This window comes from Doryrhamphus excisus, linkage group LG7 (genome assembly GCF_037039965.1).
Source record: "Doryrhamphus excisus strain RoL-2023G ecotype Guam linkage group LG7, RoL_Dexc_Guam_v1.1, whole genome shotgun sequence".
Lineage (NCBI taxonomy): Eukaryota > Metazoa > Chordata > Actinopteri > Syngnathiformes > Syngnathidae > Doryrhamphus > Doryrhamphus excisus.
The window spans coordinates 14,121,041-14,147,546 of record NC_136363.1 but is presented as its reverse complement, the minus strand read 5'-3'; the positions used below and the strand labels follow the sequence as shown (position 1 = coordinate 14,147,546).

The 26,506-nt window shown below is 48.9% G+C and overlaps 3 protein-coding genes and 1 long non-coding RNA gene across 4 annotated transcripts; 2 read left to right on the top strand and 2 right to left on the bottom strand.

The window, feature by feature from the left end:
* Positions 1-5,421: 5,421 nt before the first annotated feature.
* On the top strand, positions 5,422-7,296 carry LOC144899483 (uncharacterized). The gene is made up of 3 exons (XR_013627612.1): positions 5,422-5,855; positions 6,062-6,212; positions 7,223-7,296. It is a non-coding gene; the product is annotated as an uncharacterized LOC144899483 (long non-coding RNA).
* A 6,579-nt stretch (positions 7,297-13,875) lies between these two features.
* rps18 (ribosomal protein S18) lies at positions 13,876-16,605 on the bottom strand. The gene is made up of 6 exons (XM_058047676.2): positions 16,500-16,605; positions 15,897-15,995; positions 15,735-15,821; positions 14,253-14,354; positions 14,067-14,158; positions 13,876-13,992 (listed from the first exon to the last, which is right to left on the bottom strand). The coding sequence occupies exons 1-6, from the start codon at positions 16,500-16,502 to the stop codon at positions 13,917-13,919; spliced, it is 459 nt and encodes a 152-aa protein (XP_057903659.2). The 5' UTR covers positions 16,503-16,605; the 3' UTR covers positions 13,876-13,916.
* Positions 16,559-25,090, top strand: vps52 (VPS52 subunit of GARP complex). The gene is made up of 20 exons (XM_058047331.2): positions 16,559-16,884; positions 17,217-17,298; positions 17,393-17,445; positions 17,530-17,605; positions 17,847-17,914; positions 17,977-18,152; positions 18,241-18,391; positions 19,996-20,096; positions 20,179-20,311; positions 20,603-20,660; positions 21,392-21,525; positions 21,620-21,775; positions 21,863-21,981; positions 22,065-22,188; positions 22,250-22,345; positions 22,983-23,090; positions 23,320-23,385; positions 23,456-23,567; positions 24,608-24,726; positions 24,799-25,090. The coding sequence occupies exons 1-20, from the start codon at positions 16,795-16,797 to the stop codon at positions 24,943-24,945; spliced, it is 2,169 nt and encodes a 722-aa protein (XP_057903314.2). The 5' UTR covers positions 16,559-16,794; the 3' UTR covers positions 24,946-25,090.
* On the bottom strand, positions 23,931-26,470 carry LOC131101994 (uncharacterized). The gene is made up of 2 exons (XM_058047443.2): positions 26,339-26,470; positions 23,931-26,070 (listed from the first exon to the last, which is right to left on the bottom strand). Exons 1-2 carry the CDS (start codon positions 26,373-26,375, stop codon positions 25,088-25,090), a joined length of 1,020 nt encoding a protein of 339 aa, XP_057903426.2. The 5' UTR covers positions 26,376-26,470; the 3' UTR covers positions 23,931-25,087.
* Positions 26,471-26,506: the final 36 nt, after the last annotated feature.

Below are 26,506 nucleotides of genomic sequence, written 5' to 3'. Positions count from 1 at the left end.
CCCAGGGGTCAATACTGGGGCCAAAACTGTTCAACTTGTACATCAATGATATCTCCAAAGTTACGAAAGACTTAAAGCTGGTATTATTTGCGGATGATACCACTGCTTTTTGTTCTGAAGGGAGTACAGACGAAATCATTAGAAAGGTCAGAGAAGAAATGGTCACACTAAAAAGATGGTTTGATGATAATAGATTGTCCTTGAACCTAAGTAAAACTAAAATCATGTTGTTTGGTAACAGCAGAAAGCACACGTACCAACAAATACAAATAGACGGTGTAGACATTGAAAGGGTGAAGGAAAATACATTTCTGGGGGTCACAATAGATGAAAATATGAGCAAATAAGAAAATATGAACAAATATACAACATAAGGTGGCAAGAAATATTTCAATCTTGAACAAAGCAAAATTTGTTCTCAATCAGAATTCACTCCACACTCTTTATTGCTCTCTGGTTCTACCATATCTTACGTATTGTGTGGAAATATGGGCTAATAACTATAAAAGCAATCTTCACTGGCTAAATGTACTGCAAAAAGGTCAGTAAGGATAATTCATAATGCTGGCTACAGAGAACATACTAACTCCTTATTTGTAAAATGACAAATACTTCAACTTGCTGATATAGTTCATCTTCAAACAGCTAAAATAATGCATAAGGCTAAAAATAAGCAATTAGCTAAAAATGTCATCCAATACTTCTCTACAAGAGAGGAGAAATATGATCTCAGGGAAGAAGTACATTTGAAACACTTCTATGCTAGGACTACGTTATGCTAGCCATAGCATTTCAGTATGTGGAATCAAACTATGGAATGGATTGAGTAAGGAAATCAAACAATGCACAACGATGAGCCAATTCAAGAAACAATACAAGCAATTGATGTTTGCTAAATACAAGGATGAAGAGTCTTGAACCAGTCATGATGTGCTATATATATCACTATATTGACACTTACTATGGTACCCATTATGGCATTGGATGCTCATATCACCGAGTACTTTGGTACGGGACAAAAAAATCATTAATTCATTAATTTTCTTCCGCTTTTTCCTCACGAGGGTCGCGGGGGTGCTGGAGCCTATCCCAGCTGTCTTCGGGCAAGAGGCGGGGTACACCCTGTACTGGTGGCCAGCCAATCACAGGGCACATATAGACAGACAACCATTCACACTCACATTCATACCTATGGACAATTTGGAGTGGCCAATTAACCTAGCATGTTTTTGGAATGTGGGAGGAAACCGGAGTACCTGGAGAAAACCCACGCATGCACGGGGAGAACATGCAAACTCCACACAGAGATGGCCGAGGGTGGAAGTGAACCCTGGTCTCCGAGCTGTGAGGTCTGCGCGCTAACCACTAGACCGCCGTGCCGCCGGGACAAAAAAATTACAAAATTTAAAAATAAAAAAAAATAAAAAATTAAACCCTTAAACTGTATTATGCAAAGCAGGAAGTGAACAAATGTAACAGTTAGTGATTGTAAAAGTACCAGATGGAGGGGTAGGATTTAATAAGCTTTGCTTCTTCCTACTCCTTTTGAACATGTGGAACTGGGAACTGATTATGGCACGGGTGTCAAAGTCAAATGGACGGAGGGCCAAATAAATTTGGCCACAAGTCGAGGGCCGGACTGTCCAATCTTCATTAAAACCAAGATTTAACCTCCTGAAAACATAACAAATATATTAAAATATGATTGGATAAATAAAGCAATATTTTCTTATGACTCTGTCAGTCATTTTTAATTTCAGCAGGCACAAAATACAAATGTCCTTTATATAAAAAACTCATAACATAAAATTTATGTTATGAGGTTTTTTTCGACTGGGCTTTTCTGAACAGACTCTGTCGAGATTTGAGGCCTCGTTTTAATTCCTCGACCTTCTGTAGCCTTTGTTCCATGTCCAGAATGTTGTTTTTGTCTGTGTGTTTTGTTTCATGATGCCGTCTCATATTATATTCTTTCATCACCGCCACACTTTCTCCACATAGAAGACACACAGGTTTTCCAGCTACCTCCGTGAACATGTACTCCAACTCCCACCTTGTTTGAAAGCCCCTGTTTTCAGACTCTGCTTCCTCTATGGAAGGTATGTCAGTGGGATTGAGAAGGGCCTCAAAGTATTCCTTCCACCATCCGACTACATCCCCAGTCGAGGTCAGCAGGCCCCTGTCTCCACTGTAAACAATGTGGACTGGGCACTGCTTCCCTTTTCTGAGGCGCCGGATGGTTTGCCAGAACCTCTTCAAGGCCGCCCGAAAGCCGTGCTCCATGGCCTCACCGAATTCCTCCCAGACCCGAGTTTTTGCCTCGACAACCGCCGAAGCCGCAAACCGTTTAGCCTGACGGTACCTGTCAGCTGCTTCCTGAGTCCCACAAGCCATCAATGCTCGATAGGACTCCTTCTTCAGCTTGACGGCAGCCTTGACCTCTGGTGTCCACCATCGGGTTCGGGGCCTGCCGCCATGACTGGCACCAACCGCCTTGCGGCCGCAGCTCCACTCAGTTGCCTCAGCAATGGAGGCACAGAATATGGCCCATTCGGACTCAATATCCCGGTCCTCCCCCGGGATGCAAGTGAAGCTCTGCCGGAGGTGAGAGTTGAAGACTCGACGAACGGGAGACTCTGCCAGACGTTCCCAGCACACCCTCACTACTCGTTTGGGTCTACCAGGTCTGTCCAGCATCCTCCCCCGCCATCTAATCCAGCTCATCACCAGGTGGTGATCAGTTGACAGCTCAGCCCCTCTCTTCACCCGTGAGTCCAGAACATGCGGACGCAGGTCTGATGATACGACTACAAAGTCGATCATAGACCTGCGGCCTAGGGTGTCCTGGTGCCAAGTGCACTTATGGACATCCCTATGTTCGAACATGGTGTTAGTTATGGACAAACTGTGGTTTGCACAGAAGTCCAATAACATCACACCGCACGGGTTCCGATCAGGGAGGCCGTTCCTCCCAATCACGCCCCTCCAGGTCACACTGTCATTGCCCACATGGGCGTTGAAGTCTCCCAGTAGAACGACGGAGTCACCAGCTGGGGTGCTCTCCAGCACCCCCCTGATGGACTCCAAGAAGGCCGGGTACTCCGAACTGCCATTTGGCACGTACGCACAAATGACAGTCAGGACCCTTTCCCCAGCCCGAAGGCGTAGGGAAATGACCCTCTCGTTCACCGGGGCTGACTCCAACACAGAGGCACCAAGCCGGGGGGTTATTAATAAGCCCACACCAGCTCACCACCTCTCCCCTGCAGCAACTCCAGAGTAGAACAAGGTCCAGCCCCTCTCAAGGAGTTAGGTTCCGGAACCCAAACTGTGGGTCGAGATGAGTCCGACTATGTCTAGTCGGAATATCTCAACCTATCGCACAAGTTCAGGTTCCTTCCCCACCAGCGAAGTGACATTCCATGTCCCAAGAACCAGATTTGGCCGCCGAAGACCAGCTCGCCTACGCACCGCCCTTGACTGCCACCCAACACACAATGCACCGGACCCTTATGCTTGCCCCCGTAGGTGGTGGGTCTACGAGGGGGAGATCCCGTGTGGCTTCTTCGGGCTGGGCCGGCTGGGCTCCACGGGTGAAGGCCCGACCACCAGGCACTCGCCTGCAAGCCCCTCCCCCGGGCCTGGCTCCAGGGTGAGGCCCCGGTATCCCACATCCGGGCGAGGTACGGTTCCTCCTCTTGTTCTTGTTCATATGGGTCTTCTGAATCACTCTTGGTCTGTCCCGTCACCTCGGACCTGTTTGCCTTGGGACACCCTACCAGGGGCATATAGCCCCAGACAACATAGCTCCTCGGATCACTCGGGCACTCAAACCCCTCCACCACAATAAGGTGGTGATTCACAGAGAGGCTGCTCCATAGCATTATTAAATATATTTTTACCTGCAATTGGGTCTTCATCTCTGCATCCTGGGGTCGAACCGTAAAGCCCCAGGCTTCATTCAAGGCTGAGTAGACCTCAGGTTGATGCCAGGTCTCACATGATGTCAAGTTCATTTATTATTGCCTGGCTGAGTAACTCGTCTTGGCTTAGGTTTTTGTTGTAGTCCTAAACATAAGCACCACTTACACTATGTACTATGTCCATTTAAGACTATAGTATATATAGTATATAAACATAAGCACCACTTACACTATGTACTATGTCCATTTAAGACTATAGTATATATAGTATATAAACATAACCACCACTTACACTATGTACTATGTCCATTTAAGACTATAGTATATATGTTATATAAACATAACCACCACTTACACTATGTACTATGTCCATTTAAGACTATAGTATATATAGTATATAAACATAAGCACCACTTACACTATGTACTATGTCCATTTAAGACTACAGTATATATAGAATATACATAAACATAAGCACCACTTATACTATGTACTATGTCCATTTAAGACATATAGTATATATAGTAAATAAACATAAGAACCACTTACACTATGTACTATGTCCATTTAAGACATAAAACATTCCATTAGCTCCATCATTCAACCAATTGCTCCTTCATTACTCAAATGTTTGATTTTTTATTCTCAATTTATTATTTCTCTTTAAACAAAAAATATGTTTTTTTTGATGACTCCATTTTTGTAATATTGGTAGGTACACCACTATCTGTATCTGTCTGTATCTGTTCACCCATCTAAATCATCTCTATCCGTATCTGTACTCGGAGTGGGTGGGGTATAAAACTGAGTTGGGCATGGTTTAACCGCAAATGGGAGGTGGGGCTTAAATGTACATGATGAAGTTTGAAATGGACATTGACTGATCAGTAGTTGCTGCATGTATTGTTTATTATTCAGCTATAGTATGTGTACTGTGTATGTGTGTCAGTGACCCTTGATGCTTTCATTATTTTTAATGAAGTTACCTATTCTATACCTATCTATTCTAAATGTTATAATAAATGTTTTTTCACAAGCACTGCCTACCACCACCTACCTGGCTCAGCAGTAGCGTGGATGGCCACCAAAGAGCAAGAGAAGAAGATGAGGCTGACGCTACCTTCCATTAAGGCTGCATTGAGGAGGTCGTGGGGAGGGATGGCATCGGTGTCTCCCCGCCCTGTAAGGTTTCTGGTTCATCCCTCAGTCCACCGTGACCATGTTGAAGAATCCTGAACCCCCATTACCCCCAATGCTGTGTGATCAGGAGCCAAATGGGATTTGAAGGTGGCAGCCCATTTACTGCGTGAGGGCTCGAGCTCTTATGCACCACGTAACATGTTCGCTGCCAGCTAATGATAGCCATTTGGCAAAGTTTTGCTGCTAACGTTATCTGTATAGCGCACAATGACTCCAAGTTGTGCGTGGCATCTCTGCTTTCCTGTACGCCATCAGACCGCCATCAGACCGCCATCAGACCGCCATCAGTCAACTAATGGGATTGCTGTGATGTCATTTTCAGCGAGACAAGAACTTTCCCACAGGAACGGTCTCATGGAATGCACCTATGAAGGTCCAATCATGTGAGAACAACAGAGGGCGTGGATTACATGTCCGTGCCCTGACTAAGTCACACTGGTCTTATCCAAAACAAAGACGATACCACTCTATCAAATCTGACATTGAATGACATTTGTAATTCCATTCATTTTATTTGGTAAAAGACCTCAAGCCCATGTCTTCATGTGACTTGTCTGACCTTGATCTGAGGATGTTGTCTTCTCAGCACACTGATTGGATAGCCACTGTCTTAGAAGACGTTTGGCTTCATTGATTCATGTTCAACGACTCGAAGGGTCAGCTCTCGTCTGACTAGATAGGACAGCTCCGGTCTGTTGTCTCTTGTTGCTGGGACAACTTCAGAGAAGCGAGGTATTTGTGCAAACACCCATTCACATGTCCTCTAATGTCCCCTTGTCTGTGAAATGACTAACCGGTGAACGCTGAATCATCCTAATTAAAACACACTTTACATCTGTTGTGCCACCACTGCGAGGCGTGTTCTTTTAATTATTGGCATTGTTTTGGACAAATGGCTAGCAATGTTACGTGACAAGGTTTGCATTTTTATTCATCAGTCCAGCTGACACTCCAGAGATTCAAAAGAAGACTGTCGAAGCCACCAAGTGAAGGAGGGACCTTTCCGTGTTTATATAAAGTTGGAGCAGGACCCGAAGAGCCAAGTCAACCTCCAGTTTTGGGATTTAACAAGGGATCTCATTCAGAGCGGTGAGTCCTTTATTCTTCTCTCAATTGCTAGCCGAAAGATGCTTTTTTTTCCTGCACCGAGTCCGGTCGTACGGGTGTTCCTGTCCTACCCTGGACCTGCATGTCCATCACTCTTCTCCCTGCATATGACTTGTCTCTTTGCATCCATGACTGGACCTTCTTCAGTGTCTCCACTATTTTTGTGTTCCTCTTACCCTGGCATACACACTTGTTGGTCTTTTCCAATACTAATACTGCCTCGCGATAACCATTTCAGAAGCTGGAATCCGTGGACTATTTTTCATTCCCACAATAATACGGGGCAAAGCGTCACTTTTCAGCCCATTACCGGACTATCTACACCCTGGACTGGTGGCCAGCCAATCCCAGGGCACATATTGGCAAACAACCATTCACACTCACATTCATACCTATGGACAATTTGGAGTGGCCAATTAACCTAGCATGTTTTTGGAATGTGGGAGGAAACCGGAGTACCCGGAGAAAACCCACACATGCACGGGGAGAACATGCAAACTCCGCACAGAGATGGCCGAGGGTGGTAAATTAATTATTGATTTACTTCATTAATTAAGTGTCGTAATGTCGTTTACCGCAATGATATCGGATACACAACTTTTAAAATTCGTCAGACACATTAGCAGAAATATTTTTTTTACTTGTGATAGGATCAGAATCAGACATCGTGGCACATGACTACAATAATGTTTAAATAGAGCATCACACTCTGTGTGCCTTGCACAATATCTCCTGCACGCACTTGTTGCAGGTGGCTGCAGGCAGGAACATTTTTATTGACCAGACGTTCCAGTGGAGACAGCCAGCTCAGTCCTGGAGGACCAAAGGGTTTCAGTGACACACAATCATGTAACATCACACTGGTAGAGCAAAACATGAACAGGAGGAGAGAGATGTCAGTCGTCCTCCTGAGCTCTGACCAACAGGACACCATCCCCTGATGGACGCCACTTTCTATATGCCATTCAATGTTCCTTCTCCCTGTCTTACAGGAAGCCATCTGACTTTATCTTGGACATCAGAGGACACAAAGACAACACAATGATGATCAAGACTTTCATTCTTGTATTTGTGATCGTAGGTAAGTCATCAAACACTCAACAAGACGTGAAATATAAACCACAGTATGTACTTCTGTACAACTACATACTGCGAGATATGAATGCTTACTGATATATGACTATGTTACTTCAAACAGGAACCAAGAGTCTGCCTACTCAAGCACAACATACTCAGAATTACACTGCTTCAATGACTGGAACCACTGGAACCAATAAAACCATTGATCCCGCTGATGAATTCTGTTTGCGGCCCGGACGCTTCAAATTCAAGTTTCCTGAAGAAACTCACTTGAGTTTGAAGATAATAGAAAACTACCTATTTATTGACGTACTACCTGGTACAAATCCTAAACCTACAGATATTACTCCTGCAGAAAACGCCACTACAGTTAGTGACCCAACAGACGGCACTCCTGAGATAGATGACACTACAGTTAGCAACCCAACAAACGGCACTCCTGAGGAAGACGCCACTACAGATAGCAACCCAACAGACGACACTCCTGCCGGAGACGCCACTACAGATAGCAACCCAACAGACGACACTCCTGCCGGAGACGCCACTACAGATAGCGACCCAACAGACGACACTCCTGCCGGAGACGCCACGACAGTTGGCACTCCTGTCGAAGACGCCACTACAGTTAGCGACCCAAGAGACGGCACTCCTGAGGAAGACGCCACTACAGATAGCAACCCAACAGACGACACTCCTGAGGAAGACGCCACTACAGATCGCGACCCAACAGACGACACTCCTGCCGGAGACGCCACTACAGATAGCAACCCAACAGACGACACTCCTGCCGGAGACGCCACTACAGATAGCAACCCAACAGACGACACTCCTGCCGGAGACGCCACTACAGATAGCGACCCAACAGACGACACTCCTGCCGGAGACGCCACGACAGTTGGCACTCCTGTCGAAGACGCCACTACAGTTAGCGACCCAAGAGACGGCACTCCTGAGGAAGACGCCACTACAGATAGCAACCCAACAGACGACACTCCTGAGGAAGACGCCACTACAGATCGCGACCCAACAGACGACACTCCTGCCGGAGACGCCACTACAGTTAGCGACCCAAGAGACGGCACTCCTGAGGAAGACACCACTACAGATAGCAACCCAACAGACGACACTCCTGCCGGAGACGCCACTACAGATAGCAACCCAACAGACAACACTCCTGCCGGAGACGCCACTACAGATAGCGACCCAACAGACGACACTCCTGCCGGAGACGCCACGACAGTTGGCACTCCTGTCGAAGACGCCACTACAGTTAGCGACCCAAGAGACGACACTCCTGAGGAAGACGCCACTACAGATAGCAACCCAACAGACGACACTCCTGAGGAAGATGCCACTACAGATCGCAACCCAACAGACGACACTCCTGCCGGAGACGCCACTACAGTTAGCGACCCAAGAGACGGCACTCCTGAGGAAGACGCCACTACAGATAGCAACCCAACAGACGACACTCCTGCCGGAGACACCACTACAGATAGCGACCCAACAGACAACACTCCTGAGGAAAACGCTACTACAGATAGCAACCCAACAGACGACACTCCTGCCGGAGACGCCACAACAGTTGGCACTCCTGCCGAAGACGCCACTACAGTTCGCGACCCAAGAGACGGCACTCCTGAGGAAGACGCCACTACAGATAGCGGCCCAACAGATGACACTCCTGCCGGAGACGCCACTACAGTTAGCGACCCAAGAGACGGCACTCCTGAGGAAGACGCCACTACAGATAGCAACCCAACAGACGACACTCCTGCCGGAGACGCCACAACAGTTGGCACTCCTGCTGAAGACGCCACTACAGTTAGCGACCCAAGAGACAGCACTCCTGAGGAAGACGCCACTACAGATAGCGGCCCAACAGACGACACTCCTGCCGGAGACGCCACTACAGTTAGCGACCCAAGAGACGGCACTCCTGAGGAAGACGCCACTACAGATAGCAACCCAACAGACAACACTCCTGAAGAAAACGGCACTACAGATAGCAACCCAACAGACGACACTCCTGCCGGAGACGCCACTACAGATAGCGACCCAACAGACAACACTCCTGAGGAAAACGCTACTACAGATAGCAACCCAACAGATGACACTCCTGCCGGAGACGCCACGACAGCTGGCACTCCTGAGGAAGACGCCACTACAGATAGCGACCCAACAGACAACACTCCTGAAGAAAACGGCACTACAGATAGCAACGGAACAAACGACACTCCTGCCGGAGACGCCACTACAGATAGCAACCCAACAGACGACACTCCTGAGGAAAATGCTACTACAGATAGCAACCCAACAGACGACACTCCTGCCGGAGACGCCACGACAGTTGGCACTCCTGCCGAAGACGCCACTACAGTTAGCGACCCAAGAGACGGCACTCCTGAGGAAGACGCCACTACAGATAGCGACCCAACAAACGACACTCCTGCCGGAGACGCCACTACAGATAGCGACCCAACAGACGACACTCCTGCCGGAGACGCCACGACAGTTGGCACTCCTGAGGAAAACGCCACTACAGATAGCAACCCAACAGACAACACTCCTGAAGAAAACGGCACTACAGATAGCAACCCAACAGACGACACTCCTGCCGGAGACGCCACTACAGATAGCGACCCAACAGACAACACTCCTGAGGAAAACGCTACTACAGATAGCAACCCAACAGATGACACTCCTGCCGGAGACGCCACGACAGCTGGCACTCCTGAGGAAGACGCCACTACAGATAGCGACCCAACAGACAACACTCCTGAAGAAAACGGCACTACAGATAGCGACCCAACAAACGACACTCCTGCCGGAGACGCCACTACAGATAGCGACCCAACAGACGACACTCCTGCCGGAGACGCCACGACAGTTGGCACTCCTGAGGAAGACGCCACTACAGATAGCAACCCAACAGACAACACTCCTGAAGAAAACGGCACTACAGATAGCAACCCAACAGACGACACTCCTGCCGGAGACGCCACTACAGATAGCGACCCAACAGACAACACTCCTGAGGAAAACGCTACTACAGATAGCAACCCAACAGATGACACTCCTGCCGGAGACGCCACGACAGCTGGCACTCCTGAGGAAGACGCCACTACAGATAGCGACCCAACAGACAACACTCCTGAAGAAAACGGCACTACAGATAGCAACGGAACAAACGACACTCCTGCCGGAGACGCCACTACAGATAGCAACCCAACAGACGACACTCCTGAGGAAAATGCTACTACAGATAGCAACCCAACAGACGACACTCCTGCCGGAGACGCCACGACAGTTGGCACTCCTGCCGAAGACGCCACTACAGTTAGCGACCCAAGAGACGGCACTCCTGAGGAAGACGCCACTACAGATAGCGACCCAACAAACGACACTCCTGCCGGAGACGCCACTACAGATAGCGACCCAACAGACGACACTCCTGCCGGAGACGCCACGACAGTTGGCAGTCCTGAGGAAAACGCCACTACAGATAGCAACCCAACAGACAACACTCCTGAAGAAAACGGCACTACAGATAGCAACCCAACAGACGACACTCCTGCCGGAGACGCCACTACAGATAGCGACACAACAGACAACACTCCTGAGGAAAACGCTACTACAGATAGCAACCCAACAGATGACACTCCTGCCGGAGACGCCACGACAGCTGGCACTCCTGAGGAAGACGCCACTACAGATAGCGACCCAACAGACAACACTCCTGAAGAAAACGGCACTACAGATAGCGACCCAACAAACGACACTCCTGCCGGAGACGCCACTACAGATAGCGACCCAACAGACGACACTCCTGCCGGAGACGCCACGACAGTTGGCACTCCTGAGGAAAACGCCACTACAGATAGCAACCCAACAGACGACACTCCTGCCGAAGACACCACTACAGTTGGTACTCCTACAGAAAACACCACTACAGTTACTCCCACTACTACTAAATACTACTACTACTACAAAAAAAAGCACCCCTATAAATACTTCTACTACAAAAAGTACTCCATGGATCCTACTCCCACTGATAATACTACTGTTTACTACTCGCACTGATGGTACCCCCCCGAGTAAATGCTACAAGTAGTAGCAGTAGTAGATAGTAGTCCTGCATGTACTATGTATAGTTGGGACTTTTCAACTTTGATGGTTATGGTATGGGTATGTAGTTACAGTTTGCAGTACATGTATTCTGTGTATTGTGGATCTTGTTCAGACTATTCTTGCTAGGGTTGCCAAAATAAAAATGTGCATTCAAGTCTGTTGATTTTTTTTTTTTTTTGCTGAAGGTAGAAATGTAAGGCACTGTTTGCGTGATTGCCTTTTGCAAACACAAATCCTGGGAATATGCCAATCAGTACTAGTCATACATTAGAAATACTACAATTCTTCATTGGCAATTATTATCTATATAAGACCTGATCAAAGGGTTAGGATTACGGGACCTATGATGCTCATTTTTGGGATCTTTGTATTGAGTTGTGGACTGCTATAGACCAGCTACACACCATAACCAGCACACAAAACTTAGTAGATCTTCCAGAATCTGCACCTATTCCAGTTGTATTTCTTTGGATTCCGTGCTTGCTGCGAAAACGTTTCAAGTCTGCTTCATGTACTGTGCCAATGATCACCTCCAGGCACGTTTAAACTAACAAAGTCATCCTTGCTTCCACCTTGAAATGAAAATGATTTAGCTGAGCTTATATGATCTAAAACGGTACCAAATCTTCGGACTGCGACCTTCAGCGTTTGCATCTGAGTATGAAGCTTCTGGGATGAGACTCAAATCAGAGGCCATGGTTCTCAGTCGGAAAAGGGTGGAGTGCTCCCTATTGGTTGAGAATGAGGTCCTGCTCTCGGTGGAGGAGTTCAAGTATCTCGGGGTTTTGTTCACGAGTGAGGGAAGGTGGGAGCGTGAGGTCGCCAGACGGATCGGCGCAGCCCCGGCAGTAATGCGGTCACTGTACCGGACCGTTGTGGGGAAAAGAGAGCTGGGCCGGAAGGCAAAGCTTTCAATTTACCGGTCGATCTATGTTCCCCCCCCCCCCTATGGTCATGAGCTTTGGGTCATGACCGAAAGAATGAGATGGCGGATACAGGCGGCTGAAATGAGTTTCCTCCGTAGGGTAGCTGGACTCACCCTAAGAGAGCTCAGCCATCCGGGAGGGGCTCAGAGTCGAGCCGCTACTCCTTCACATCGAGAGGAGTCAGCTGAGGTGGCTCGGGCATCTAGTCCGGATGCCTCCCTGATGCCTCCCTGGTGAAGTGTTCCGGGCATGCCCATCTGGGAAAAGGCCCCGGGCCAGATCTAGGGATTATGTCTCACAGAGGGATTATGTCTCACAGCTGGCCTGGGAACGCCTTGGTATCCTCCCGGTGGAGGAGGTGGCCAGGGACCGGGAAGTCTGGGCTTCCCAACTGAGACTTCTGCCCCCGTGACCTGGACCCGGATAAGCGTAGGAGAATGGATGGACGGATGCATTCTGCGCTCTATCTGTACAAGCCTTCCAGGTCCGGCTGCTGAGAAACATCCCCACAGCTTGATGCTGCCACCACTATGCTACCATGGTTATGGTGTGTTTTTGGTGACGTGCAGTGTTTGGTTTCTACCAGACATAACGTCCTGTCGGATGGCCAAAAAGCTACATTTTGCTCCATCAGACCAAAGAATCTTTTTCCACTTGACCGTGGAGTCTTCCACATGCTTCTCTTCAACAGTGGCTTCCCTTTGCCACCTTCCCATGAAGTTTTGACCAGCGAAGAACCCGGGCAGCAGTTGCTATATGCAGTCTCTCCCACCTCAGCAGCTGAAGCTTGTCACTACTTCAGAGTCTTCGTATGGGTCTTGGTGGCATCTCTCACTAGTCTCGGTCCCTCAGTTTACGAGGGTGGTCTGACCTAGGCAGATTCACACAAGCCATATTCCTTCCATTCTTGATGATTTCACAGGCCAGCCCACTGTCCACCTTGCATGGAAAAGCAGAACTGCATGATGCAGAGACTTGAGACGTTAAAGCCACATCTGTACTTCTTTCCATCTGCTAGCATTGAAAGTACTTCATAGCTTAAGTATTACTCAAGCTCATCTAACTTGAGGCGTATTACCATTTTCCACATGACATTGGTGCTTGTGCTTAATGACACTAAAGTGCTATCTGGTCAAACTGGCTGCTGCCAGGTAGGAGGCATAGAGGAAGACCAAAGAGGAGGTTTATGGAGGTAGTGAAGGACATGAGAGAGACAGATGAAGAAAGGGTTGGATGGAGGATTGTTTTGCTGTGGCGACCCCTGAAGACAAAAGCCCAAAGAGAAAGGTCAAACTAGATTAAAAAGGCTGCAACCATAACCCAGTCCAGTTAGCCGTGCTAGCTGGGGCGCCAGACCTGACGGATGCCCAGCAAACGTCCCTGTAAGAAAGGCTCCATAAGTCATGAGCAGGGTTTCTTCTGCAGCCGCTCCAAACATGAAGTTTGCCTCAAAGCCTGATGCATTCCATCGCTGTAGCGTTGGCAGGTGCGTAAGAATCACAATGAAAGAAGTGAATGTGGTTTATTGAAAGCAAAGGATGCTGGGAGTTTACTTCTTCTTGGACACACCCACAGTGCGGCCACGGCGCCCGGTGGTCTTGGTGTGCTGACCACGCACACGCAGGCTGGAAGAGGAGAGACGGGATGTTAAAGATGACCATGTTAGAGATGACAGCCAACGCCTCAGTGCTCGGCTCACCCCCAGAAGTGTCGAAGACCACGATGGGCTCTGATCTTCTTCAGCCTCTCCAGGTCTTCTCTCAGTTTGTTGTCGAGGCCGTTAGCAAGCACCTGGAAGCAGCGCATGGTCGTCAGTGTGCAATTTACCAGAACCGCTCTGTCCTTTTCTTGCATGTCAACAAGTCAGAAATCAGCATTCACCCACCTGACTGAATTTACCATCCTTGACGTCCTTCTGCCTGTTTAGGAACCAGTCTGGGATTTTGTACTGGCGAGGGTTCTGCATGATTGTGACCACACGCTCCACCTGCAACCAGGACCCACAGCATGAGGTTACTTTGGGGAGTTATGGGTCAAGAAGGCCGAACACTAACCTCAGCTTGCCAATAATTTGGTTTGGGGCAAGATTTTTCCAACAAAATACCACCAGTGTTCTTTGTGGGTTATTGTACAATAGGAGCAGCGCTATATTGAGTCAAGTACCACAATACACACGAAAGCCATTTAGTCACAATAAGAAACAAACAAACATGTCTCCTTTCCATCCAACCGCCACAAGATAGCGGCTTCAAATACTGCTTTTATCCATCAGCCACACCGGCAAGTGCTGAGATTTCATTGTGGCTGCACACGGTCGACAGCTAATCAGGATGCTATTGTGGATGTAAGCGGCACGTTCCAATGGATACACATCACCGTGTTTAGCCATGTTTTTTTTTGTTTTTTTACTTGTTTTCCTTCTTTCATTGCCTTGTTGCCCGCCTCTTCAAACTACCCGCGCCTTTAAACACCGCTTCCTTCGTCCTCTGCGTGGGTGACGCACACTCCGTCATGGAAGCGATTCTTCGAAGCAGAAAAATAACTAATCGTTTTTGTAATCGAGGTGCTCAAATTATTCGAATCCTCATTGCAGCTCTGATAGTGCGTAACCAAGTGTTGGAGTTGACATATGGTATTAGTAAAAGTCATGACCATACTGCCAGCGTTGCTTGTTTATTGTCCATCAGGTGATACTTGGTGTACACAACAATACAGTATCCTTCAGGTGATACTTGGTGTACACAACAATACAGTATCCTTCAGGTACATCCACTAGCCCAACATCCTGGCCAAGGGAGACGCAATGGTCCTGTCAGATAAGGGTGCTAAACCACCAATCACGGAAGATGTCCACAAGTTGTTGGTGTGAATCCTCCTCCTCATCATCATCGTCGTCGTCCTCGTCGTCTCCCCCAATGAGATTGTTCAATAGAGGTTACTTCATCCGTGTTAGTCATATATCATTTGCTTAAGTGAATGGAAAAACTAATTACGTATGTTGCATAATCAGTGGCCTCCAATGTTGTCTTGTGAGAACTACTTTTACGAAATGAAAACGGCAAAGAGGCACTCCTTTTAGGAACCTTTGCATAGCCTGTTTCAACCCAGGCATTTAGCACAATGACTGCTAAATGCTGCTATTCACAACTGACTATACCTTTCCTAATCCATTTCCTGTGCTCAAAATACTGACAGGGCATGTGGGCACTTATGGACTCCAAAGACCACGTCTCGGGACATGTGGGCACAAATGGGACTCCAAAGACCACGTCTCGGGACATGTGGGCACTTATGGACTCCAAAGACTAAGTGTGAGTGCGTAAACGCACCAAGGCTCCACCAAAGATCTTGCAAGCACCCTGCTTACCTCCTCCTCAGTCAGCTCCCCAGCCCTCTTGTTGAGGTCGATGTCCGCCTTCCTCAGGACCACGTGGGCGTACCGCCTGCCGACACCCTGAGAGAAGAACAAACAGGGGCTGCACAAATGCACGCTAAAACAAGATGGCAACTCCTCAGCTTCTTTGATTACCTTTATGGCAGTAATGGCAAAGGCAATCTTTCTCCTTCCATCAATGTTCGTGTTGAGAACACGTAGAATGTGCTGGAACTTCTCAGGGATGACCAGAGACTGCAGAAATACCAAATAATAATTGGTCTTAAGTGACATGGCAGCAGCCCTTACAAAGAATGGCCAGGTGAACGTTGTCGGTGTCAACTGTGACGCTCCAAGCTGCAAACGGGACGATGCAACATCTGAGCGCACCGGGACATCGCCAACGCTGAGGCTAACGACGCTACATTAGCTTCCACGCTAAGTGGAAGGGTTTATTATCCAGGCGCTTGTCAAAACAGCATAACGTACAAGTCGGTATGGAAAAGGTGCTTTAGACTCTCTTGACAACAAATAAAGGCGAACATTGACGACTTGTTACGGGCATCGAAGGACCGGCGCCGTCTCGAAGACACCTTTATATATCCATTAATGACCCTTACTTGCCATCAATTCTGCGTTTGAGCGCTCACACACGATGTGCATGTTTCATAAAATGTCTAAAGAAAAGAATTGATACACGCTTGCGCCAGATGAGGGCAGATATCAATAACATGCCGGGTTGCTAGACAAGGTACTCACCATCTTGGAAGCTTGTTCAGCGCAGAAAGGAAGTGGGCGAGATCTCGCGATAGTTTGACAGTGCCGAGGGCGGAAGTCATTCCAGTACTTTAAACGTGTCCGACAAGAAACGAATGCCAATTTTACTATATGTGAAACACCAAATAAGAACGACATTACCCAAGAGGTACAACTTGTTTAGAATCTGTGGTAAATCATGGCTACAGGGACGTTTTCCGGTACAACTTGACTGTGTGCTTTCAACGTTGGCGAAAAGAAATTGCATTTTTAAGAGGACGCTGACGTCACCTGAGCAATGGCGGAGGCGGCTTTAGTCTCCTCTTGTGTGGATGTCAACATTGCTGAGACCCCGACACAACTCGCCATGGCCTACTTTCAAGACGAGGTGAGATTTGTTAGTATCGTTGTTTGTGTGGCTACCCTTGTCCTTGTTCACAAGCTTTCCTTTCGCTCTTTTCCCCGAAACGCATTAGCATTAGCATTCCGTTGCACTTACAAATAATGACGTGACCAACGAATGTCCGTATCTACGTATGTTTGTACCCCTTCGCTGGCGGGATGGATGGATGGTCAATTGTGTGTCTCATGCTGACAGAAAGGAATACGCAATGAAAATGATTCAGACAGAATGAGTTTTTGCCTGAGCAATGTTGACGTGAAGATAGGTTCCTATTTCCTGCATCCTACATCCTGGCTATTGTGTAACTGATTTTCCAGATGAATGATGGGGAAAGTGCCCAGCTCAACCTGGGAGAACTGGACCTGACCACTGATGAGTTCATCTTGGACGAAGTGGACCGTAAGACTCCCTCATCTATTCCTGATCAGTCCCTTGTGCACACGCAACGGATGGCTAGGTGTCATGGTGACTGTGTGATGTGTTGTTCCTCTAGTGCACATCCAGGCCAATCTGGAAGACGACCTTGTCAAGGAGGCCCTTAAAACTGTGAGCGCCAACATTAGACAGAGGAAGGTGGACTGAATTCAGTTTGTGGATCTCCATCCCGATTGTCATCTCTTGTGATTCCAGGGTGTTGACCTGCGTCAGTACTCCAAACAGGTGGAGGCAGAGCTTCAAAAGATCGAACAGGCCTCTATCAAAGACTGTATCCTCTATGTCTTGTCTTGTTTTTCTCTCCTGATGTCATGTAACGTCCTATGTGCGTGGATGCGTGGATGGCTCTGCGGGAGCGTGGCTGCGCTACTGCAGAATAAAAGACGGCCAGATGGCACAGCCAATTAGGATGTCCACACAGGAGGCTCATGTGTCGGCGTGAAGTAAGGAAAAGGTTCTCAAGTTGCAGTGGGACTTGCACACTTTCCTTTTCCTGAGCGCTAATGTGTCAGACATTAAGGAGAGCCAGAACATCGCTCTGCTGCACCAGCAGATCAGCGCTTGTGATGCCATCCTGGAGGTGGGAAGATCCTCAAAAGTTTGCTTTGTTCTATGTCTGAACCTGTGTGTGTTCCCCACCAGAGGATGGAGGAGATGCTGAGCGGCTTCCAGAGCGACCTGTCGTCCATCAGCAGCGAGATCCACACATTGCAGCAGCAGTCCCTCAGCATGAATGTCCGTCTAAAGAACCGCCAGGCGGTCCGCAGCAACCTCAGCCAGTTGGTGGACGAGCTGCTTGTGCCCGCCGCCATGATCTCGTATGCCCGCACAGCTTTCATCATCCTGTTGTTTCTTTGTCGCAGACAAACTAGTGCCTCATGGAAACCCATGTGACGTCTTTTTCAGAATCATCCTGGAGAGTCCAGTGACAGAGCAGGACTTCTTGGAGCAGCTCCACGAGCTCAACAACAAGATCAACTTGGCCAAGGAGCTCAGCTTCCGAGAGACGTTGGCCTGCTCTGACATCCAGGACATCGTGGACCGCCTCAAAGTCAAGGTGGGGTCATGAGTGAGCAACATGAGTTTGTTACACTTCAATGTTTCAGATCATCAAACTAATCTTGAAATTAGGCTATGACAACACAACTCAACACTTGATGCAGTTTTTCAAATAAACCTTTATGATGGAGAAAACAATGCAAAACTACATGGCCCTGCGTGCTCCCCCAAATATAACTGAGATGTATTGAGATGCGTCAGTGTGGAAAAAGTTCCAAAGCCATTTGTAAAGCTCCACCCAACTACAGTGAGAGCCATTAGCCACAATTAGCCGAAACATTGAGCAGTGGTGAACGTTCCTAGGTGTGGCCGTAGAGTCTGCTCATGCTCTTCTTGTAGACGGCATTGCTGTTGTCCTTCCAGTCCAGTCTGCCGTTCATGTGGACTCCCAAGTACTCCAGCTCCTTGGTCTTGTCCACGTTCAGGAGCAGGCGGTTTACCCGGGATCAGTCTACAAAGTCGGCAATCACTGTCCTGTACTCTACCTCCGGTCCATCTCTGATACACCCGACCACTGCGCAGTCGTCAGAGAACATCTCCGGAGACTGGCGTGACCATAACCATCTTGTTTTAAATGTGAACAAGACCGAGGAAATGGTGGTTGACTGCTTGGGTGCAGTCATACAAGTATCCAGGGGTTTTCATTGACGACACACCCACCTGAAGTACACACGGCGGCAGCATTTGCTGCAGGTTACAACCACAGTCGCATTTCCTTCGTCGTCTTCGAGTCCATGGCGATGATCAAAAATCATGTTACATGCCACGATGAAAGAGAATAGAGGATTGGAATGGATGCACACCTTGCAATCCAAGCTAGCATCAGATGTTTTTCCATGGGAGTTAAACAGCGGCTTGCTACTTGTTGATGTCCAAGCAGAAGCTGGAGTCCTTCTATGTGTCATCAAGATTTGTCAGATTAACTTATGTAGAGGTTGGGATCAAGAGCACTTTCGTTCCAGCTGATGACATTTGGCTCAGTGCCAACTTCCCCTCTGCTTCCAACACACCCCAAAAATCCATGGGGCAATGGAGTGACATGCTGACAATATTTTGCAAGTAAGGGTGTGTGCATGAAGTGTTTATTGGCTCATAAAGAACAAGCCATCAGAGGTGAAGAATCTGCCGAGCCGGTGCACAAAGTAAAGCAACCAGGCTTGTTATTGCTGTAATATTCAGACGTTATTGCCCTTGTCATAACCTCCTTTCTTTGTTTCCCATATTCCAACTATTAAAGGTAATGTCATTTTCTTTCATGCAACGAGAATGATGTTGTTTTTACTCATATTAATATCTATTTATATTATTCATACATGTTATTGTAAAAGTTTTTTTCTTCATATTTGGACTTTATTCCAAAGAAATGTTTTTTCATGTGTGTTTCAGCTTTATTCCAGCATGACGTCAGGGTTTCACTTCATCTTGGAACATTTTCTACAACCTCATTTTAAAAATGACAGCTTTGGTTTGTTTCTCATAATGTTATGACTTCATAAAAAACAGTGTTAATATTAGGCCGTTATTCTTGTCAATTGTGACTTTGGCTTTCCTTGGCTGCTGTGGTGGTGGTCTATCATTCTAAGGCTGTTTTCTCCACGCCAGGCAGTGTCAAAGATCCGAGAGTTCATTCTGCAGAAGATCTACTCCTTCAGGAAGCCCATGACCAACTACCAGATCCCACAGAACACGCTACTCAAGTCCAGGTGCGCCCCGCTCCCACCTCCTCCCCCCCCCCCCCCCCCCCCTCCACTTAACACCCGCCCCGTGACTGTGGTGGTGCTCCAGGTTCTTCTACCAGTTCCTGCTGGCCAACGAGAGAACGGCAGCCAAAGAGGTGCGTGACGAGTATGTGGACACCATGAGTAAGATCTACTACAGTTACTTCAAATCGTACAGCGGTCGGCTGCTGAAAGTGCAGGTGAGGGCGCAGCCTCTGTGACTCAGTGGGACACACCCAGCAACATGCTAATTAGCAAATGACTTGTACATGGGTACATTGTGTATACACAACACAAAGCATGAAACCACTGGTGGATTCCAGAAGACTGACTGTGACTCTGCAAAGTCATATGCAGGTTTTCCATGCGCTATGAAAATATTCCATTTATTAACATTGAATCCTACTTGGCAGAAATGCACCAATTCACTAACTGATAAATGGGGGGGGCGTACCCCCAGGCAGCATTGTCACGTGTGTGTGTGGTTGCAGTACGAAGAAGTCGCAGACAAGGATGACCTGATGGGGGTGGAAGATACCGCCAAGAAAGGTATGTTGTGTGTATGTGTGTGTGTGTGTGCATCCACCCTCTTTTAATGAGTCTGGGTGTTGGAGTCAAGGACCACACCTTCATGGGTGGCAGTGCAGGTGTGGCTGCTGTGAAAGTGCCGTGTCACCCTGCTGAGGCATTTCCATGGCCACAAACATCACAACTCAGACGGGCCCCTTCCTGAAAGAACAACAAGTACTCATTCATCATGTCATGAGAATAATTCATGCACGACGGCCGAGTGGTTAGCAACTAGGAGACCCGAGTGTGGAGTTTGCATGTTCTCCCCGTGCATGCGTGGCTTTTCTCCGGGTACTCCGGTTTCCTCCCCCATTCCAAAAACATGCTAGGTTAATTGGCCACTCCAAATTGTCCATAGGTATGAATGTGAGTGTGAATGGTTGTTTGTCTATATGTGCCCTGTGATTGGCTGGCCACCAGTCCAGGGTGAACCCCACCTCTCGTCCAGACAGCTGCGATAGGCTCCAGCACCCCGGTGACCCTCGTGAGGATAAGCAGTAGAAAATGAATGAATGAATGGATCACTTGGTTTCAGCAAATAATACTCCATCCATCCACCCATCCTCTGTGGCGAGGGTCACAGGGCCATGCCGGAGCCTATGCCAGCTGTATTTGGGTGACAGGCGGGTGCAGATGATCGTCAATAATAATGTCAAAATTTGTTAACCATCTTCAGATACTTGAATGCCTTTTGTGCTTGGTCCCCGCAGGTTTCTTCTCCAAGCCGTCTCTGAAGAGCAGGAACACCATCTTCACACTCGGCCAGAGGGGGGCGATACTAAGTCCCCCAGAGCTAGAGGGCCCCATTCTGGTTCCTCACACGGCTCAGAGAGGCGACAGCAGGGTGAGGCCGGCTGGTTCTTCTGTCAAGTGGCGACACCTAGTGGCGTGTGGTGCCCCTTCAGGAACGTTCTAGTAACCAAGCTGTCCTCCCTCAGTACCCTTATGAGACGTTGTTCCGCAGCCAACACTATGCCTTGCTGGACAACGGCTGCAGAGAGCACCTCTTCCTGTCCGACTTCTTCATGGTGGCCGGAAACTCCGCCCTCGACCTGTTCAACAGCATCATGGGAAAGACGCTAAGCATGTTCCTGGTGGGCTCTGTTCCACTGCTTGCGTAGAACACGCACAGCTTCCCCATGTGGTAAAAAAATTCAGTGTGTGTGTGTGTGTGTGCACAGAGGAGCATGTCTACGTACGTGTCTGACTGCTACGACAGCATCGCCATCTTCCTGTGCATCCACGTCATCCTCCGCTTCCGAGCTATCACCACCAAGAGGAACATTCCCGCTCTTGACAAGTCAGTGTCTGCTCACACTTGTGTGTGCACGCAAGGGCATACGTCTGTGACAGTGTGTGTGTGTGTGTGTGTGTGTGTGTCAGGTACTGGGAGGCCGTGCTGGAGCTGCTTTGGCCTCGCTTTGAGCTCATCCTGGAAATGAACATCCACAGCATCAGAAACACAGACCCTCAGAAACTGGGAGTGCTGGACACCAGACCCCATTATGTATGTCTCACACACACACACACACACACAAGCACCTACATGCTGTGTGTTGGGGTTTCAGATCACACGTCGTTATGCTGAGTTCTCTTCAGCCATCGTCAGCATCAACCAGACGTTCCCCAGTGAGAGAACCAACGCTCTGCTGGCTCAACTTCAGGTAACATTCCCCTCTCTGCCCCCTTTCCTTTCCATGTCCACCAATCACCACGCTTGCCGACACATTCTGGAAAGTACACCCGCCGACATTGCAGGCAGTTTGGAGGCCAAAAGGTGGATGGGGACGTTTGCTATGAATTCACAGCAGAAATCTTATTCCATTTGACACCCTGTTAGTAACTGTACTTCCATGGTAGCACCCCCTCACTCTGGGCAAGCCACACCCTGCTCCTAAATGCTCCCTACACCTCTCCTGGCCCCCTTTCCTACACGACACCTTGCCCCCTCCTGCCCTCCTTTCCTACACATCTCCTAGCCCCCTTTCCTACACACCCTGCCCCCTCCTGCCCTCCTTTCCTACACATCTCCTAGCCCCCTTTCCTACACGACACCTTGCCCCCTCCTGCCCTCCTTTCCTACACATCTCCTTGCCCCCTATCCTGTACATCTACTAGCACCCTTCCCTACACTCCATTTCAGGACTAGGTGCGCTGTATAGAAGTCATTCAAGTCATTTGAGAGTAGAAGCAGATTATGACGATGATGATGATGGAGGAGCAGAGGCTACTGGTCGTTTATATTCTGCTTGAGCACAAGCGTGTGATTGGTCCAGCCATCGCTTCTTGGTGACCTTTCAGGCGGAGGTGGAAAACTTTGTGCTGAAGATGGCGGCAGAGTTTCCGTCCCGGAGAGACCAACTCATCTTCCTCATCAACAACTATGACATGATGCTCAGCGTCCTCATGGTAAGCCCTGCCCACAAACACTGTCCATCTTCAAAGGGAGGGAGGATTCCAACGTCCTGCCAGCATTGTGTCCCGCTCTCTTCCTTCTCTCCATATACTCACATGACACGCACTTGTTAGGTTTGCAGTTGGTCATTATGTAAGATATGCTAGCTGCCGCTGGTGTTCTGATGTCGGTAGTCGCTACGTTCCCTTGAAGCGCAGGAAGTTGATGGCTGTGTTTGTGCAGGAGAGGGCAGCAGACGACAGCAAAGAGGTGGAAGGTTTCCAGCAGCTGCTGCTGGCCAGGACGCAGGTGAGAACTTGCGTTGGCAGCTTTCATTGTGAAATACCGGCAGGATAATACAACAACTCCCTCCCCACAGGAGTTTATTGAAGAGATCTTGTCACCGCCCTTCGGAGGGATGATCTCCTTTGTGAAGGAGGCCGAGGCACTGGTGGAGAAAGGGCAGCTGGAGCGACTGAAGAACGAGGAAGGTGACAACGTCCATTTTGGTCCACTTACACCAGTGCTTCTCAAATATTTGGGGGGGGTCAGTTCAATGCCGCCCTGCCAACATGTACACATGTTGACTCCTGCTTGTATGCTCTTCCCTGCTTCCACCTTCAGCGTGTCCCAGCGTGGCTGGGTGACATCTTTTCTAGCGCTTTAGATTCCTCCCATCATAAGAAAATGGCTTGATGGCCGTGTGCCGTGGCGCATATATAAGATGAATGAATTGCATTGGTGTGAGGAAGTATTTACTCAGTTGTGGCACCAGATCATTCTAAACACAGAACAACCCCCCCACCACCACCACACACACACACACACACACAGGTTTAACAGATAAACCCCAGCTGAATCTCCTCTCCCAGAGCGTGAATGGAAGCTAGCAGAGTTAGCGTGGATGAGTATATTTCCACCGGCTTGTGATTTCAGGCTATAACGTAAGGAAGGTTTTACACTGCCCTGTGACCACGTGGAAGTCCTCTGTAAAAAATATGAAAAGCGTGTTTATTTTTTAACGTCGCTCATCTTAGCCGTGAATACACATTCTCCACACACAGGACACTTCCTTGACCATTCTTCAAAATAAGAGCGTGTGATGAAACCATTTCCATATGCAGATGGAATGGCATGGTTGGTTGGAGATGTAGTAGCAACAGTTAGCCAGTTACCAATAAATACTTGTGCTTTACCATTCGAGACATGTCTGTCATGATATGGCTTAAAGCTTTGTAGCTTTTTATACAAACTCTGCTCAATTTACATTTGATATCCTGTCATATGGTCACATGGTGATGTATGCTAAGGTCCATATCACCAACCCTCGTCTGTACAGTACAGATCAATGAATAAATATGATCACTTTCTAATCAACGTTCCAGAAGAAGCACTGGTCTATCACATAGTAATGCAAGACATTTTCATCAGGATTTTATTGCCCAGGCTGTGCATTAGTGACCATGTAGCCACGCCAGGAAGAAACCACCTCACTGAAGGGAAAAACCTGCTCCATGTTTTTATGCTTCAGCTCGGATCTGTCAGCTGGTCCGAGGATTCTCCAGCTCGTGGAAACAGTCAGTGGAGGCCATGAGTCAGGACGTCATGCGGTCCTTCACCAACTTCAAAAACGGTACCAGCATCATCCAGGTGAGGATGCGGGGAATTCATCACCTTTCTGGTTCCGACACACATGGTGACTCCTCCTCTTCCTGCCTGCAGGGCGCCCTCACCCAGCTCATCCAGTACTACCACGGCTTCCATAAGATCCTCAACCAGCCCACCTTCCGGAGCCTGCCGGTCCGCTCCGAGCTCATCAACCTGCACCATCTCATGGTGGAGGTCAAGAAGCACAAGCCCAACTTCTAATCGGCATCTCTTCTCATCTTCTTCCACCTGGAAAGTTGCTGTGGACAATGAAGAACGTTGCATTTGATTTTCCAGCTCTTTCCAACTTGTCCGTGAGACCCCTTAAAAGTAAAAGTGGTGATTTCAAGCAGAAGTTCTTCTTCTACTTTGTGCTGACCGCCAGGTCCTGCGCCGGCACATGCGTCAGCGTAAGGACAGCAGGCATGTGGCCGGCACACTTGTGTCTCTTCAGCTGCGAGCTCCAGGAGAAGGCCCTGTTGCAGACGCTGCAGTGAAACGGCTTCTCCCCCGTGTGGGTCACCATGTGCGTGCTGAGGCCGCCCTTTCGAGAGAAGCTCTTCCCGCAGAGGGAGCAGTCGAAGGGTTTCTCCTGCGTGTGCGTCCTCACGTGCTGCTCCAGCGTGTGGCGCAGCGTGAAGCGGCACTGGCACACTGGGCAGGCGAAGGGCTTGATGCCGGAGTGCTTCTTCATGTGCTGCAGCAGCGCCGGGTGGCGCGTGAAGCTGGCCTCGCAGCTCGAGCAGCTGAAAGGTTTTTCTCCCGTGTGCGTGCGCAAGTGCGCGTCCACAGCCGAGCGGTGCCGGAAGGTCCGGGTGCATAGCGAGCAGCTGAAAGGTTTCTCCTGGCTGTGCACCTCCATGTGGCGCCTGAGGTGGTACTGGTCATAGAAGGCCTTGGCGCACACGGAGCACGCAAAGGATTTGGTGCGCTCGTGCGTGGCCACGTGTCGCAGCAGGCTGTCGTGCTGACTGAAGGAGGAGCCGCACACGGAGCAGCTGAACGGTTTCAGGCCGCTGTGAGTGCTCACGTGTCGGCTCATGTTCTCTTTCCGGGAGAACCTCTTCCCGCACAGCGAGCAGCCGAACGGCTTCTCTCCCGTGTGGATCTTCTTGTGCAAGTTCAGGTTGGACTTGGAGTAAAAGGTCTTTCCGCACTGCGAGCATGTGGTGGACGTGTCGCGGGCTGCCTGTGCTCCTCCACGGCAGTCTCCATCAGCCTCGCCTGGAGCGTCGTCTTCGTCCCCTGCCGCCACCCGGACCTCTGTCGCGTCCTCCTCCTTGATGCGGGGGGTCTCCGGCCGGGGCGGTGCACCTACAATCACCTTGAAGACGTCTGACGGCAACACTGCAACGCAACATTCATCGTGACGGCTAGAAGCAGTGGCAGTACTTCCAATAATCAACTCTTACATACCCGCCCTTCTGGGCAGGGTTTTCAGGTAAGCACGTCACGGCAAAAAGCCCTCCAATAACCAGTCCTGACTTGGAAGCCCCCTTGGAGCCTCTAGTGAGGAACGTGACACTAATACCACAAAGACTTGCATTCACCTTTTGAGGCAAAGAAGCTTAGCAGCTAGCTGACGCTAATGTTAGCCAACAATCAGATCACCAACCTTCCGCTTTCGTCGCGGTTTCGTTCCGCTGTTCCATCGCTCCTGGATGTAGGCGTCCCGGTGAGGCTGATCCTTCTGCCTACTTTGTTTAGGTCTAGAGTCAGCTAACCTTCGGCTTCCTTCGCGTTTTCCTGCTCGGCAGCCAAAAGATGCTGCGAGTCGTATACA